At 36.4% G+C, this 14,507-nt stretch overlaps 1 protein-coding gene across 2 annotated transcripts in view; it reads right to left on the bottom strand.

The window, feature by feature from the left end:
• Nucleotides 1-4,479: 4,479 nt before the first annotated feature.
• The window catches only part of LOC116780031 (ubiquilin-1-like), a 35,596-nt gene continuing 25,568 nt past the window's right edge, over nucleotides 4,480-14,507 (bottom strand). Inside the window, exons 4-11 of one of the 2 annotated variants that reach the window (XM_032674534.1) lie at nucleotides 13,656-13,918; nucleotides 12,703-12,861; nucleotides 11,824-12,064; nucleotides 11,174-11,316; nucleotides 10,006-10,089; nucleotides 7,723-7,838; nucleotides 6,356-6,524; nucleotides 4,480-4,632 (exon numbers count right to left, since the gene is read on the bottom strand). In XM_032674534.1, the coding sequence (XP_032530425.1) occupies nucleotides 4,480-4,632; nucleotides 6,356-6,524; nucleotides 7,723-7,838; nucleotides 10,006-10,089; nucleotides 11,174-11,316; nucleotides 11,824-12,064; nucleotides 12,703-12,861; nucleotides 13,656-13,918 (1,328 nt within the window). The remainder of the gene's footprint in view (nucleotides 4,633-6,355; nucleotides 6,525-7,722; nucleotides 7,839-10,005; nucleotides 10,090-11,173; nucleotides 11,317-11,823; nucleotides 12,065-12,702; nucleotides 12,862-13,655; nucleotides 13,919-14,507) is intronic. The other variant, XM_032674535.1, reaches the window with a different exon arrangement.

Below are 14,507 nucleotides of genomic sequence, written 5' to 3' on the forward strand. Positions count from 1 at the left end.
TGAGAAACTTTGCAGCCATACTAAAAATCCGTATTTGCTACAAATCTTAAAAATTCTAAGGCATCAACAGGGTTGGTTGACTTCCATTTGTGCACACTGAAATTGTGTGATCCTGCCCCTCTACTCAGCCCTGGTGAGGCCACATCTGGAGTACTGTGTTCAGTTCTGGGCTCCTAAGTACAAGAGGGACATGGAGATCTTGGAGCAAGTCCAGTGGAGGACTACAAAGATGATTAGGGGACTGGAGCATCTCACTTACAAGGAAAGGCTGATGGAACTGGGCCTGTTTAGCCTGGAGAAGATCAAGAGGAGATCTTATTAATGTTCTCCATGCAGTAGATATAGAGTACCTGCAGTGTGTTTGCACCTGAGAACTTACCCAGTCCAATTGCTGCTATGCTGCCTTCTGTTTGACTGCTATGAGCGCTGTTTGAGCCTGATGGCATGTGCTGCTTCCACATAACTGCCGATCCAGCTACATTGAGAGGGACTTTGACATCAGCAAGTGTCTTTTCTCAGGTCTGGTGTGTTTGAAGCGCCATTAGGAATTTGCTTCTAAGTCTAGTGTTCTTGACTTCAGAAATATTTTCCTGCAATCCTTCCACTGCCTGGCATTTTGGGGGTACCTGTGTGTTATCTTACTTCACGCTTCCATCTCAGCCTATACCCAGTCCAATATACACTTATGGATAGGTTTTCATACAACTGCTTTAAAACCTAAGATCAAGCAACTTCAAAAACATATTTCAACTTTTTTTGTGATCAGAAACTTCTAAATATAGTCAGTTACATAACTCACAAAATTTAAGGCTAAAATCCTCTTTTGAATTGACAAAAGGGTTTTTTAAGTCCTTGTTAAATAAGAGATGCCTCTTTAGCTTAACTTCATGAAAACTCTGTAGATAGTTTATGTAAGATTCTACAAGTCAGACCTGAACAGAATCATTGCCATATACAGTTAGCATAGATTATCATTTTTAACTTTGCCATGCAAATTTAGTCACTATGAAAATTAAAGCAAAGGCAACCTCTTGTGGTACCTTTGCTTTTAATGAAGTCTTCCTATTTTCCTAGTATACCATTTTACAAGCAAAGAACTTTTTGAATATACTCACTATTAAATGCAAATTTATGCTTACTTTTTTTAGACACAATATAACTAAATAATTCAGGAAACTACAGTGATAGGAAAGCAGCTGCATGACATATTTACCAAGCAGTAATGTTATGTTTCAAACCTTTATAACCAACAAGAAATTGGACATCTTCAAAAGTGAGTGCCTAAAAGACTAGAGAGACAGTGGCGAGAGTGTGCAAACAAACATTCTATTATGCCATTAAACCAAGTGTGATGTATCTTTTATTAATGAACACAATACATTTTTACCCCTATTACAAACCTTGTTTCATCTACTGCCACTTTTAACAATTAAGGTCTTCTCCTACAAAACCAAAAGTTCTCCTACACTAAATATGTCTCAGTGTTTTACCACTACTCAGTTACTAATTGTTATAACTAGTTGACAGTAGTTACATAGTTAAATTAATTATTAATTGTATCTCAACTTAGTTCAATGGTTCATTGTACAGTTTAGGTCAAATTCTACTTTTTCTTAAATTCTAATTGAATTTGACTTAAAATATCGCATCTCTGTTTTACTTACATAGGTGAACTGGATCTTGTCTCAAAAGAATATTCAATGGAGTTAAGATTCAGTACCTTAGTGATGCCTTAAGCCCCTAATGGTTTTTTATTTTTCTAATATTGGTAAGCCTTATAAGTTTTATAAGTAGATTCTAAAAGCAGCAACCCTCCCTCCTTTGTCCCTTGTCCCTTATCCTTTTCCCTCTAGTACCCTTGTTTACACATTCCTTAACCCTCTTACCCCATTCTATGTTCCCTATATCAATCCTACTCCTGAAACCAGTAGAAATGTTTAGTCTTTTGTCAAGGCAAGGCCTAGATTGTTGGCAGAACAGCATATCAAGGCCTAAACCACAGAATACGGTCAAGAATTAGGTAACTATGTACCCTTTGTGCTCTGACGATGGTGAAGATGGGATGAATGGGGGGTCCCGAAATACACCCCAGACCCATTTTAAGGGGTGGGCAAGAGTAAAGGCCACAGGGTGGACACATCTGGGATTGGATGGATGGTATTATAAAATGTAACCTCTCAGGCACGACCGGCGCGCGTCTTGTAACATCTTAGCCTTGGCAAATAAACCCTTTCTTATCTCACCCCTAATTAATTGCTCTGGAGATTTTTTCAGCACCTAAATCCCACGGCAACATTAGCAAAGCTTGGCAAAAGTCTCTCCCCTCCCTACTTCAGCTTTTCCCTTTCCATTTGACAGTGACCTTTTTGCAAGTTATGGATTGTATTCTTAGAAGGATATACCTTCTGAATTACTAGATATCTCACTTTTTTAAAGCAAACTTCCTACAGGGCATACTATAAGGTCAAGTTGAATTAGTTACTTTGAAGATCCTAAAATTAATTGTTAAAAAGTAGTGATTATTCTACAGAAACTACTTGCTATCACTTCCCTAAGAGCCTCAAACTCAACGCAGTGAAAGATACCCAAACAGAAGGCACTACGAAGGTCTAGTGCCTTGCAGGTTTACTATCATTGACTAAGAAATAAAAGTAATAATAATTTCCTACCCAAACTTTAAGTATTTTTAAAAACTTTGATCATATAAAACTCAAATCACCATGAGATTCTATTTTAATTGTTTTATTTGTTTAATATTCTACATTGCTTACCTATGAGATTTTGATCTAGAGGCAGAGATCTGTCAACCAATATATTTTCTTGAACTTTACGCAGCACTGTGCATCAGTAGTATTTGATCTATTTACTTACTGCTGAAGTAAGAGCCAAGATTACTGGACAGTAAAAACTTCTGAGAGAAGAATACAACACAGTTACTCCCTGTAAAATCTGCATGCTTGGCTTTGCCAAGTTTTATTAATTTCATTGTATGTAAAAGAAAGTGTGCTCAACGCCCTCCTTTATATCCCATTATAAATTTGTTTCATTTAACTTATTAACAATTTTGAGTCAAGGACAGTAACTTTAAACCATTTGCAAGCAATGTTTTTTTAGAACAAACTAGCTTTATATATGTACCAAAAGATTGTTCAGATGAAGCGTCTAATGAAATACAAGAATTAAATCAGAATGTTCACAATTACACTGACACCAAAGACCAATAAAAAGTAAGTGCTATTCTGTAACACACAGCAGAATGCTTTATTTCACTACTTTCACTTTATCTAAACAGTCTTCAGTATCATATGAGCCTTCCTCTCTGTCCTCCACTTTATACTCCAAGTATTGTTTGTTAATCTTAGCCCAAAGTCTGTAAATAGCCCCAGAGCTGACACTTCAATCATCTTGAGTCATCTTGAATGCTGGATAATCACCCATTGCAAACACACTGAAACAAGATGCTTAAATACTTTTAAATTAGTTTATTACCTGTGCACAAGAGGTAACTACCAATAAAAAATCAAGAGATATACAGTATTTTTTTACATGGTGGTTAAAATAATTAGAATATCACATGACAATGGCTGAAAGTAATGTTTCCAATTAAAAATCATAATGCTTGTTAGAATCTCAATGGAACAAGCCAAAATGCCTTAGAAACCTTTTCAGAGCACAAGGCAGTGCTCCTTTAATTTACACAAAGGTAATTTACAGTTAATCTGTAACAATGTTGCAATGAGACAATGTTACAGTGCAAGTTTCTTTATGGCTAGATGTGAAGATATAACTAGAACAGCAATTCTAATATATTTTAAGCGAACTTGCCTAAGTATTTTTTCTGAGATGTTTACCTAATATGCTGGAAGATTCTACACTAAACCCCATGTTTTACTACTTTTTTTTCCCCTGGTCTTTTTTGGTTACTTATAATTTCATTCTATTGCAATGTATAAATTTATAGAAATGAGATGTCTCCATTGTATATGTCGTGTTTATACTTCATCCAAATAAAAGCAAAAATGGTAGGTTACTCAAAGTGGTATAAATTTTACAGTATTTTTCTAGCAGAAAAAATACATGCCGAAATAATCATAAGCAGCACTGGTACCTACATGTTATAGCTTTCAATTGTTTCCTTTTGAATTTGTATCCTACATAAATTACTACTGAAGGCTAATGGTTTAGTAGTAAATAAATTGGACAGTTGCAAGTCAGACAAAACCTACTCAATCAACTGTGAAAGCTGATATTGTTCCAAAAAATTAAGAAATAATGAAGAACAAAAGTGATGCATACAACAACTGAGTGAAAATGCATCAATTCCCTATTTGAAGAAAACTACTGCACTTGACCTTAAAATGCATGACTTAGTTATAACAAGGAAAACACAAGAGTCAGAATGAAATAAAGCAACTGTTTTAAAGATTTAAGAGCTGTTATCAAAAATAAATTACATTTTTTCAAGTTAAAGAAACAGTGCTATGAAAGCTGAGCACCAAGCAGCCTTTCAATAGCTGCACTGATATCTCCTCCTGTTGCTATCAGAGCTTGTAAGTTTGCTTCATGGTTCAAAAAGCCCATTGCACTCAGCTGCTCCAGTTGTTGCTGAAATCTAACTTCTGGATTTTGTAACTGCTAAGAAAAAAAATCTCAAGCTATAAAAGCATAATACATATTTGGCAAAGTACAGGATTCAAACATAGTTGTTTCAGAACCACTTCTTGTCTTTAGTAATTTCTGAATGCATCTTTTCCAAATTCCCCAAATTTCATTCACAACTGAATTGTTGATGAAAGAAGTCAGATTAGCCTCAAATTTTAAGAGTACCTTCACGTATGTGACATTTTTGAACTACAAGCACAGTTGCTTGTTTGATAAAAAAGGAACACTTACATCTGATAAATGTGTCACAAGAACAGTTTGTTAATGATGCACATGCAGACTTTTTTTTTTATGAATTAATCTAATCTAGTAGTGTGGAATAGAAAATTTTTGAGAATTTCACTGCTGGCAACAGTGAATGTGGTAGGTTTTTTTTCTTCCTTGACATAAAAGTCAGTTGGTAAATTTAGTCAACAAATACTTGGAGCATTGTTGACTAAATTTACCAAAATTCTAGTTAAAAAGTTCAGCCTAAGGCAAAGTGACAGCTGTGCTTTATGAGTTGATCTTGCTCAAATAAATTGCTCATAAACTAAAGATAAAATTATGAATAATCTCAGTTGTATCATCTTCATCTTAGAGGCATTTGTGAAACAGAACAATTATATGAAAATATACTTTAGGTATATAAGGTCAGAGTAATTCTGAAAAGCTAGTTTTTGAAATGAGTGAGACAGTTTACATATCAACACAAGATTTTTGCACCTACTGCTAATTTTCCTTTTGTTCTACTTAAAGTTTCATCCAATTGAGAAATTCCTACCAGTATTTAAAAACTGCATATACTTCCAAACTAATAAAATGCAAACATACTGGTTGAAATGTAAACATTCCCCCCCACTCAAAAATACAAAAAAGAATACTGAATTGGTAGCGTAAGATCTAGAATGATAAAAATATCTATGAGAACATGGCTTCCTATAGCTATTCTTACCACCGTTTTCTCATAATTACATAAAGTAACATTTTTCTGCCAAATCAGCAAGCTGAACTGACTTATTCTGTGGCAACAGAGGAGATAAGAACAGCAGGTTTATCAACAGTCTGCCATTACACTGGATATGTACCACAGTGTATTGGTTCTGTTTCACAAAGCTGTCACCTTTGTTTGACTTCTGGAGCTCTCCAGAAAGCCTAAATCCCACTTGGTATGTTAACACAATGTACATTGTGCAATCTGAATCTGCAGGATGTCAGGGAAGCATGCTACAAATTCAGGCCCCAAATAACCTGAGCTACAACCATCAACACAAAGTACAGAGATAATGATGTTCAGTACACTTAAGTTCTTTTCTTGTCTGAGCCCACATTTCAGTTGCCAGGGAACCAGTCCTCCCTTTAACACCTTAATCTCCCTTCTTTCCAGGCATTTCAGAAACTCAAGGGTATGAAGATAGGTGTACCTATCAATCAACCATTCAGAGGACACTTTTACTCAAATGTGATGTTTTCCCAGCATTTATTTGCACAACTAGAACATCACTTTTAATCGTCCTCTGCTCTCCTTTGACCAGAAGCATTCTGTTTGTTTACAGTGGGGAAGGGTGTGTGTGTGGGATGGGGGGGAAGGGGTGTGTGTGTGGGTATCTGTGTGTCTGTCTCACTGGATATTTAAAAAAACTCAAACAAACAAAAACCCCACCAACCACACACACACAACAGACACACGCTAGAATACAGTGATCTACTTTACCTGAGCATTTGCACCAGCAAGTGCCTGTAACATTTGTTGGACAAACTGCTGGTGACCAGGATCAGTGGCCCCTGATGTTGGACTTGTATTTTCACTGGGAATTGAACTAGGTACAGTGGACCCTGTAGGAGCTCCAGTGCTTCCCAATTCACCTAAACCAGGATTGAATCTGCACAAATGACAGAGAAATACATCACTAAAGTAAAAAAATGGCTTAGTTGTAATGTCTTCCCATGAGATGTAATTACTAAGTAAAAATTCTGTCAAATAAAAAATGGATGACAACTTAAGCACTAAAACAAGACCATAGTCCGTTGTTTAAAAGTGTGTTGCAAACAAAAGTGTATGTCCTAGTTTTGCTTGCAGGTGCCGAGAACAGGGAAGAGCCTAGAACTCTGTGGGCATGGCTAGGTTGCTATTTGACACCACCCACTTCGTTGCTGGGGGGTGTGGTTTTGGGGTAAGAAAATATGAACACACTCTGGAAGCAGCGCCATTTTGTTCAATCTTTGCTTTGGGGAAGTTGCTGAGACCAGCCTTGTGGACCGTGTCCTTCTGCCACTGCCACCCATCCCTTCCCGTCCCCTTGGGAAGAAAGCAACTCCAAGCGTCAAACACAGTTAAACCCAGTGGAGTCCATGCGTGCGCCAATGCTGGAAGCAGCCGCGGGGAACGAAGCAGTGGCAAACCAAGATGAGAGGAGCCGAGTCCGAGCACAGTGGAGCAGAGTGGTCTGAAGCGGCGGTGCGGTGTGGGATTGAACTAGCAGATTGGAGCAGTCTGGAAGTGAGTGGTGCAATGCAGACAATCCAGCTTTTTGGGAGTTTGTCCAGGATTGTTTCTTCTTGTCTCAGGCTCAGGGGTGGGAAATGCTAGTTGTGGGAACATCCATCATCATGTCTTTGTCCTGGGACGCTATGTAACACTAGTCACGGGAATGTCCGTCATCTCATCTTTGTCTCAGCGGCCATGTGGAACTGAGTCAAGGTGGTGAACACCTTTTTTGTGTGTAAAGAACCTTCTCTTTTGCATACTTGCGTTATTAATATTGTTGCTGCTACTCTGTGTTTCTTATTTCGCTACTGTCTGTTTTCAGTAAATTGTTATCTCAACCCATAGTCTCTGTCTTTGTCCCTCTCTCACCAGGGGAAGGGGAGCGGTTTATTTAGAGTTTAATTCCCAGCTGTTTTTTTAAACCACCACAGTGTGACAGATTCTAAAATAAGTTGAGTGAAACTAAAAAATGCAAGAGGAACGATCTGTAAAAACTGGATAAACCTCTATATGTTAAAAAGAAAGACAAAAGCTGACAAAAACCCAAACACAAGAGAAAAGTTCTTGTATAAATTTGTATGACCAGTTCTTACCCTGGTATAAGTCCTGGTGCTTCCGTTGCTAATGTCTGCAAGCCCTGCTGAATCTGTAGCAAAGCCTGCATTGCTCTAGGGTTTGACATAGCTGATAACGTGTCAGGATTCTGCATCTAAAAACAGGAAACTCATAATATACAGATATTCAAAGTTGATCTTTATCACTAGATGTTTTATAGACTCTGATATCCTTTCAGAACTTGCTGTTTTTCAACTTTGTATTTGAATATTTACATTAAATCCTTCAGATTGGGTTTTTTTTGAGAAAACTTTCACAGGAGATGAATGAGTTCTCTAGACTCCTTTTAAATAAGGAGAACATAAGGAAAAGTATTTATCATTATTTCTTCTAGTAGACTTTATCATCTTCCAAAGTCATAGGAGTTTATTAGTTAAACATAATTCTAAATTAGTCTCCTATATCATAATACTGGTAAACAACAGGGCTGAATACAGTGAAACCTAAGAAGGTATCTAATACAGAAAGCTATAAAACATCTTTTTCTAGCTAAATTCAGACTACAGTTATTTGATAATTTGTGCACGTGTTCCTATCTGTAGTGCCATCAACATCTACTCTGCAAAACATACTAGCAAACATAATATTCATGAACCCTCATTCTTTGATTATCAGGACACGTGCCTAGTAGATGAAAAGAAGACAGTGGATGCAGTTTTTCTGGATTTCAGGAAGGCTTTTGATACTGTCCCTCACAGCACCTTTCTGGATAAGTTGTCCAGCTGTTGGATGAGCAGGTTCATGGTGCTGGGTGAAGAACTCACTGAACAGCAGGGCTCAAGAGGTTGTAGTGAATGGGACTACATATGGCTGGCTACCAGTCACCAGCGGTGTTCTTCAGGGCTCAATTCTAGGGCCAGCTCTGTTCAATATATTTATCAACAATCTGGATGCAGGAATTGAATGCACCATTAGAAAGTGTGCTGGTGATACTAAACTGTGAGGTGCTTGTGACTCTTGTGAGGGACAAGAGACCTTGCAGAGGGATCTAGATAGATTGGAGCATCAGACAATCATCAATGGCATGAAATTCATGTTATTTATTTTACTCATAACACTGGAATGAGATCCCAGCAGTACACATTTACTTTGAATTGTAAAGAGTGCCTAATGATAGAACTCATACACTGGATTCAATTTTTAATTCCGAAAAATTTTGCTTAGTCCTATTTAAAGGACACAATCCTTGTATACACTGTGACAGCTAAGATAAAGCAAATACTGGGGCTGTAACCACAACAGTGTAAGAGGGAAAGTTGGTGGTAAGGCAATCTTTAGAGGCAAACATCTTCAGAATCCACTTCACTTCTTTTGAATTAGCTTATGACTTGCATCTTTCAAGGCATGCTGTAAGGTCTCTTTACCCCAGATAATCAGGGCAGGGTGGAGGAAGTATGAGAAAAGTACCGTTAAAGCTTATCTTAGTAGTGGGAAAAGGAATAATATTTTTTCTTTATTTTGCAAAAGAAATCATGTAGGAAACAGGTTCTCTCTGGCTGGTGGGCAGTAAGAACAAGTAATTACTTCTAAGCAAAGGCACAAGAGCAAATCAAAGCAGTTGTGCTAGTCACAGACAAAAACATCCACTAAAAGCCAGATTTAACTTTTGAAAGGGATGGAGAGATAAATCAAGCATTTAATTATCAAGGGATGTAGGGACAGAAAGTTTAAACGTGGAAGATATAGATATATTCGAGGAGGAAAAAGAATTTTGCTCAAGATTTTTGCTACTGGAAAAACTAGGTCTAGGAAAAACCCAGTGTGGGAGAAAATTCTTTCCCATGAATAGTGCTACCTATTTTTCTGCCTGCTTGCTTTGAGAAGTTAACTCCCCTGTTGCAAGAAGAGATAAAAGTTCTCACAGACATGCTTCAGGGTCCTGCTGAGTGAGAGGGAGACCATAAAAAGCATAGAGGAGAACACAGACTTGAAGTTATGTGCATGCAAAAGGTGATGTTATAAAAGCACCATAATGGGCCTCCCGTTGTTTCTTTTTTTTTGCCCACTGCATGATTGAGCAGTGTATTTAGGGTTTCCAACTTCAGAATAAACTTTTCCTTAATATTCTAGCTGTGGTTTGGTCATCTGGGTTAACTTGTGTGTGTATCAATTCTTACAAGGGATAATGCAACTCAGTGTCTAAAGCTAATGAGAACACAGAATGCAGTTTTAAGTGAAATCAAGGAAAGGTAGTAGTTTGTTGCAAAAATTGCTCACTGAATTTCAGACATTAATTAACAAGACTTAGTATCTCATCTTACTCGTTGAAAGAAAGTAGGAAGCTGTCGTCTCATTTGCTCCTGAAGTTGAGAATTTCCAGCAAATAAAGGATTATTCAACATCATCTATGGGCCAAAAATATTTAACATCATGGATCAAGCAGTAGATCAAAAAGTAAATACTAGAGTGGATTTTAAGACAACTATTCACCATATACAAATCAGATAACAAGATAACAAGATAATAGCCTGTGATAACCTCAGAGTAATTATCTCCTTTGGCCAAAACTTGTTCTGAAAGAATGAACCACCACCCTGAGAATTGCCTGAAATAATTGGTGGTGTGGCTGTTGTTTTTTTGTTGTTCGGTTTTTTCTTTGTTTGGGTTTTTTGTGTCTTTTTTATTTATTTTTGGGTGTAGTTTTTGTTGTGTTTTTTGGGGGGATGGGGAAGTGGTGGCATTAAACTTCTGAAGTGAATCCTTGCCAGATCCTCACCAAAGCAACCTCAGTTATGCAACAAGAAATGCCTTTTCTAATCAACCTCCACTACTGATGTGATGGTTTCCCTGTAAATATTGTTTGCAAAAAACTTGGGATATTTCCAATTAACTGTTTAGTATACAAAATAATATTATCTCAGGTCAAGATTTGATTTTGGATATTATTGCTGTAAGTAAAATTGGAAAGCACTTCTACAATACCATTCATAAAACAGCAGTATCAACACTTTTATTGCACGCAAGGATCACAGGTGAGAAAGGAAAACCAGAATAACAGCTAGATATGGCACCAAATCCTTCCCCTCCACTTCTGTCCTCCCAAGCTAAGATGGATATGTATTTACAAGTAGATCTACCTTAATTTATGATCAAAGCATTTGTTTTGTTTAACTGGTTCTTATGCTAAGTCACAAAATTATAGGGCTGTATGAAACATACACAAACACAAGTTGTTACAAGAAAATGCCTGACATGATGTCCAACGACAAATTGAAGAAACTTACTGCAACAGATTGTTAAAGGTAACTAGGTAATAATTTCAGTAAGTCAGACATTAACATAATTTAAAAACTGGACCATTTGCAACAAACAGATTATTGTTGAGAAGTTAGCACGGTTATTCTGTATTGAAAATATAACTGTATGATAAATTCAACTCCTTTTTTCACTTCACTGTACACAACTCATTCCTACACAAAAAGCATTTACCTGTATTGCAAGATCAGGATTCTGGCTCAATGACTGCATCATGCTTCTCATATAGGGTGCAGACAACATATTTTGCATAAGTTGTGGATTTTCTGTTATCTGCTGGAACAAGCTCTGCATTCCTGGTGTGTTGAACATACCAACTTAAAAAAAAAAAAGTAAAAGGTCACTTTAGTAAAAACCTTGACTATAATCAAATTAATTAGACTGCCTAGAACTGGGATACAACTGTGTGGTTTTGTTTTGGGTTTTTTTAATAAGCTTTAGCCCCTTAAATACATCTCAGTGTGGTTCTGCTTACACAGATGCATCTGCCCTAGAAACAAAATAAGCCAGAAGTCATATCCAACAAACAGTCAGGTTAAGTATCTACATTATTAACTGTTTTCCTGTTTGTCTCCAAACAGAAAAAAATATTATCATTCATGTACAGATTCCCTACTTTTATTTTAAGACAGTACACAAGTATTGTTAGCGCTCTTGGTTTACTTTTCATGTTTGTTTTCCCACAGAGGACTTTGATACTAGTTAAATATTCAATGGAAATTAACAGCAACACAAACTTTTAATCAAAACATCAATAATAACAAAATATTTTCACTTAACTCCTGAATATTTGCAAATATATACAAGTGCAATAACAGACACACCTCCTAGTCCAGATCCCAAATTTGGTATAGTTGCACTCTGTCCCATACTAGCAGAGGTGCTATTTCCAACATTACTACTGCCACTGTTCTCACCACTGGTGCTGGTACTTGTGGAATTCTGAGAGCTGGACTGAGGAGCCCAGGGATTTGGTAAAGGATCTCTATTTTCTGTACGAGATGGTTGACTGTCTCCTCCTGATGATGCATTGTTTACTAAGGAAGCAAATGGGTTACCTCCAAACTACAGAAGGAGAAACAAACACATATTATCTATTAGTCGACTATTTTTAAGTCTGCTAGAAATGAATGGCAAGTTACGGTAATCAATTATAATCACCATCCTAAAATAAGTCATTGTAAATATTATCGTCAACAAGAAAAAAAAAGATAAGTTAATTACACCTTGTTTTAAATGCAGCATATGCTACAACACTAGTACTTTGATCACAGTAAGATTATATCTTGCATAGTGGTTTTCAACTTAGAAAAATTTCAAAGCCTCTTTTCTTCCCACCTTAGGTTCCAAGTTATACACTCAATTTTTCCTGAACCTCAGTAACTTTATAAGTCCAAGAATTAAACATAAATTTAGAATATATATAAGAAAAAATTATTAACATTAAAATAGCTTATCAAACTCACATAACAATCTTTATCCCTTCAAGTTTAAAAGAGCATAGGAACAAACCACACATTGACTTCAAGCTTCAAGAAATTAAGTTTTGACAAGTACACATTTGAAAAGTTACATTATTTATCTTCTTTCATATATGAAAATAACCCAAAAAACAACCCACAAAACCACACAAAAAACAAACAAAACCCCAACAACCAACTAAAACCCACTTACTTTCAGTGGCCCCTACAATCATTTCTCACCTGTTCCTGAGCTGCATTCAACATTGGCTCCTGAATATCTGTGTACATACGTTGTAAGGCATTGTAGCCACCTGGTATGCTTTCAAGGTTGCTCAAGGCTCGGTCTTGGTTTCGCATCATTTCCTGCATCATTGCAGGGTTTCTAGCAAGTTCTAGTGTCTAATGAAATAGAACGTAATTTGTATTCATAAAAAAATCCATTCTAAAGTGAAAACATCAGCATTTAGCAGTACCTCAGTTACTAATGTCTAACTCCATTTGAAATTAAGATTAAAGCCAAATCAAGACGTCAGTTTAGTGAGAGGAGACTCAATAGAATTTTGTATTTAGACAACATTCTGCCACAACTGTCAGTATGCTAGTTGAATCACAATGCATTGACTAAACAGAAGAAAAAGCTCTTGAATGTACCATCCTGTTCTTTCTTGTCTCATCTCAACACAATATGTTTCTCCCATTTCTAACCTCAGTCCAGCATGCATCTTGAAAAATAAATACCTACAGTTTCCAAAGCCTCCACTTGTTTCTTGATGCCCTCTGTCACATAAGGCATATCTTACATAACTTTAGAAGCAATCAGAAGTACCCACAGTTACATAAACTGGAAATAAGCAGTACTTTGGAGAATTATTACTTTATAGTAAACTCACTGTTGACTAGACAACAGAAGATTTCAAGTGGCATTCGACTGTTAACTCAGAATATATGATTATACAGTCTTCGGCATCTTTTAAAACTATGCTAGGTTTTTTTGTAAATTATCAGCTTATTTCAGACACCAGCAGCTAGAAAAACACCCCATCTATTTCCTATAGTGACCTTTTACAGATTGTCTAACAAGCCTAAATTCCTCAACAGTATTTCAGCACTCATATAAGCATGTCCAATTCTTGCTCTTTTATTCCCAGTTACAATATAATCAAAGTCATGACCTTAGAGTTCTTTCTACATACCTGTCTCATTATATCTGGATTATTCAGCATGTGACCGATTTCTGGATTTCTCTGTACCAGTTGCTGCATTTGAGGGTTAGCCATAATTAACTGTCTCATCAAGTCAGGATTTGAAAGCATGCTCTGAACAAATGGATTTTCCATTATCTGAACCATCATTTCTGGGTTGGACATAAGTTGTCGTTGCATCTGACTTTGCAACTCTGAAAAGTTTGATGCATTTAAACCCAGGCTACTCAGGCCTGTCAAACCTCCAAGGTCACCTTTAAGATGAAAGGAAAAAAAATTAAACTTTCAGTTTCTAATATATTTCTAAACACATCCAGGTTCTTTTTAAGTACAAAATACATAAATATAACCCACACTTCAAAATAATGAAATTCAATGGAAATTCTATCTTTGCAAGGTTGTTAAGGAGTCATTCACTAGGAGTTTGTTTCTGTACATAATGAGACATCTAGAAATCCAAATTGCATCTGAAATATAACTTGTTATGATTCTAACAGCTTTTCTTCTACTTTACTGTAGCTGAGGTACAAGGGATGTTTGAGTTTTAAGGCCTCAGGTTAATTCCCAACACTTTCCAATACATTTGTAATAATCATTTATAGAGACCACCACCATGAGGAATCTCTTAACATGATGCATACTCTATTCTAAACAAAAAGTAGAACTCTTCTTTTTGCTGATGCAACAAGAACTAATAATGCTTTAAATTCTCCTTTGCAGAGTTCAGTAAACAAAAGTTTCACATTTTTAGAAGGTACTAGTCAGTCTGGAGAACTGTTTACAACTAAAAAAAGCCAATTGCTTACCACAGTTTTCTGTTGTTTCATTTTTTGTTTTTAAAAA

Source organism: Chiroxiphia lanceolata, chromosome W (assembly GCF_009829145.1).
Source record: "Chiroxiphia lanceolata isolate bChiLan1 chromosome W, bChiLan1.pri, whole genome shotgun sequence".
In the NCBI taxonomy this organism is placed as follows: Eukaryota; Metazoa; Chordata; class Aves; order Passeriformes; family Pipridae; genus Chiroxiphia; species Chiroxiphia lanceolata.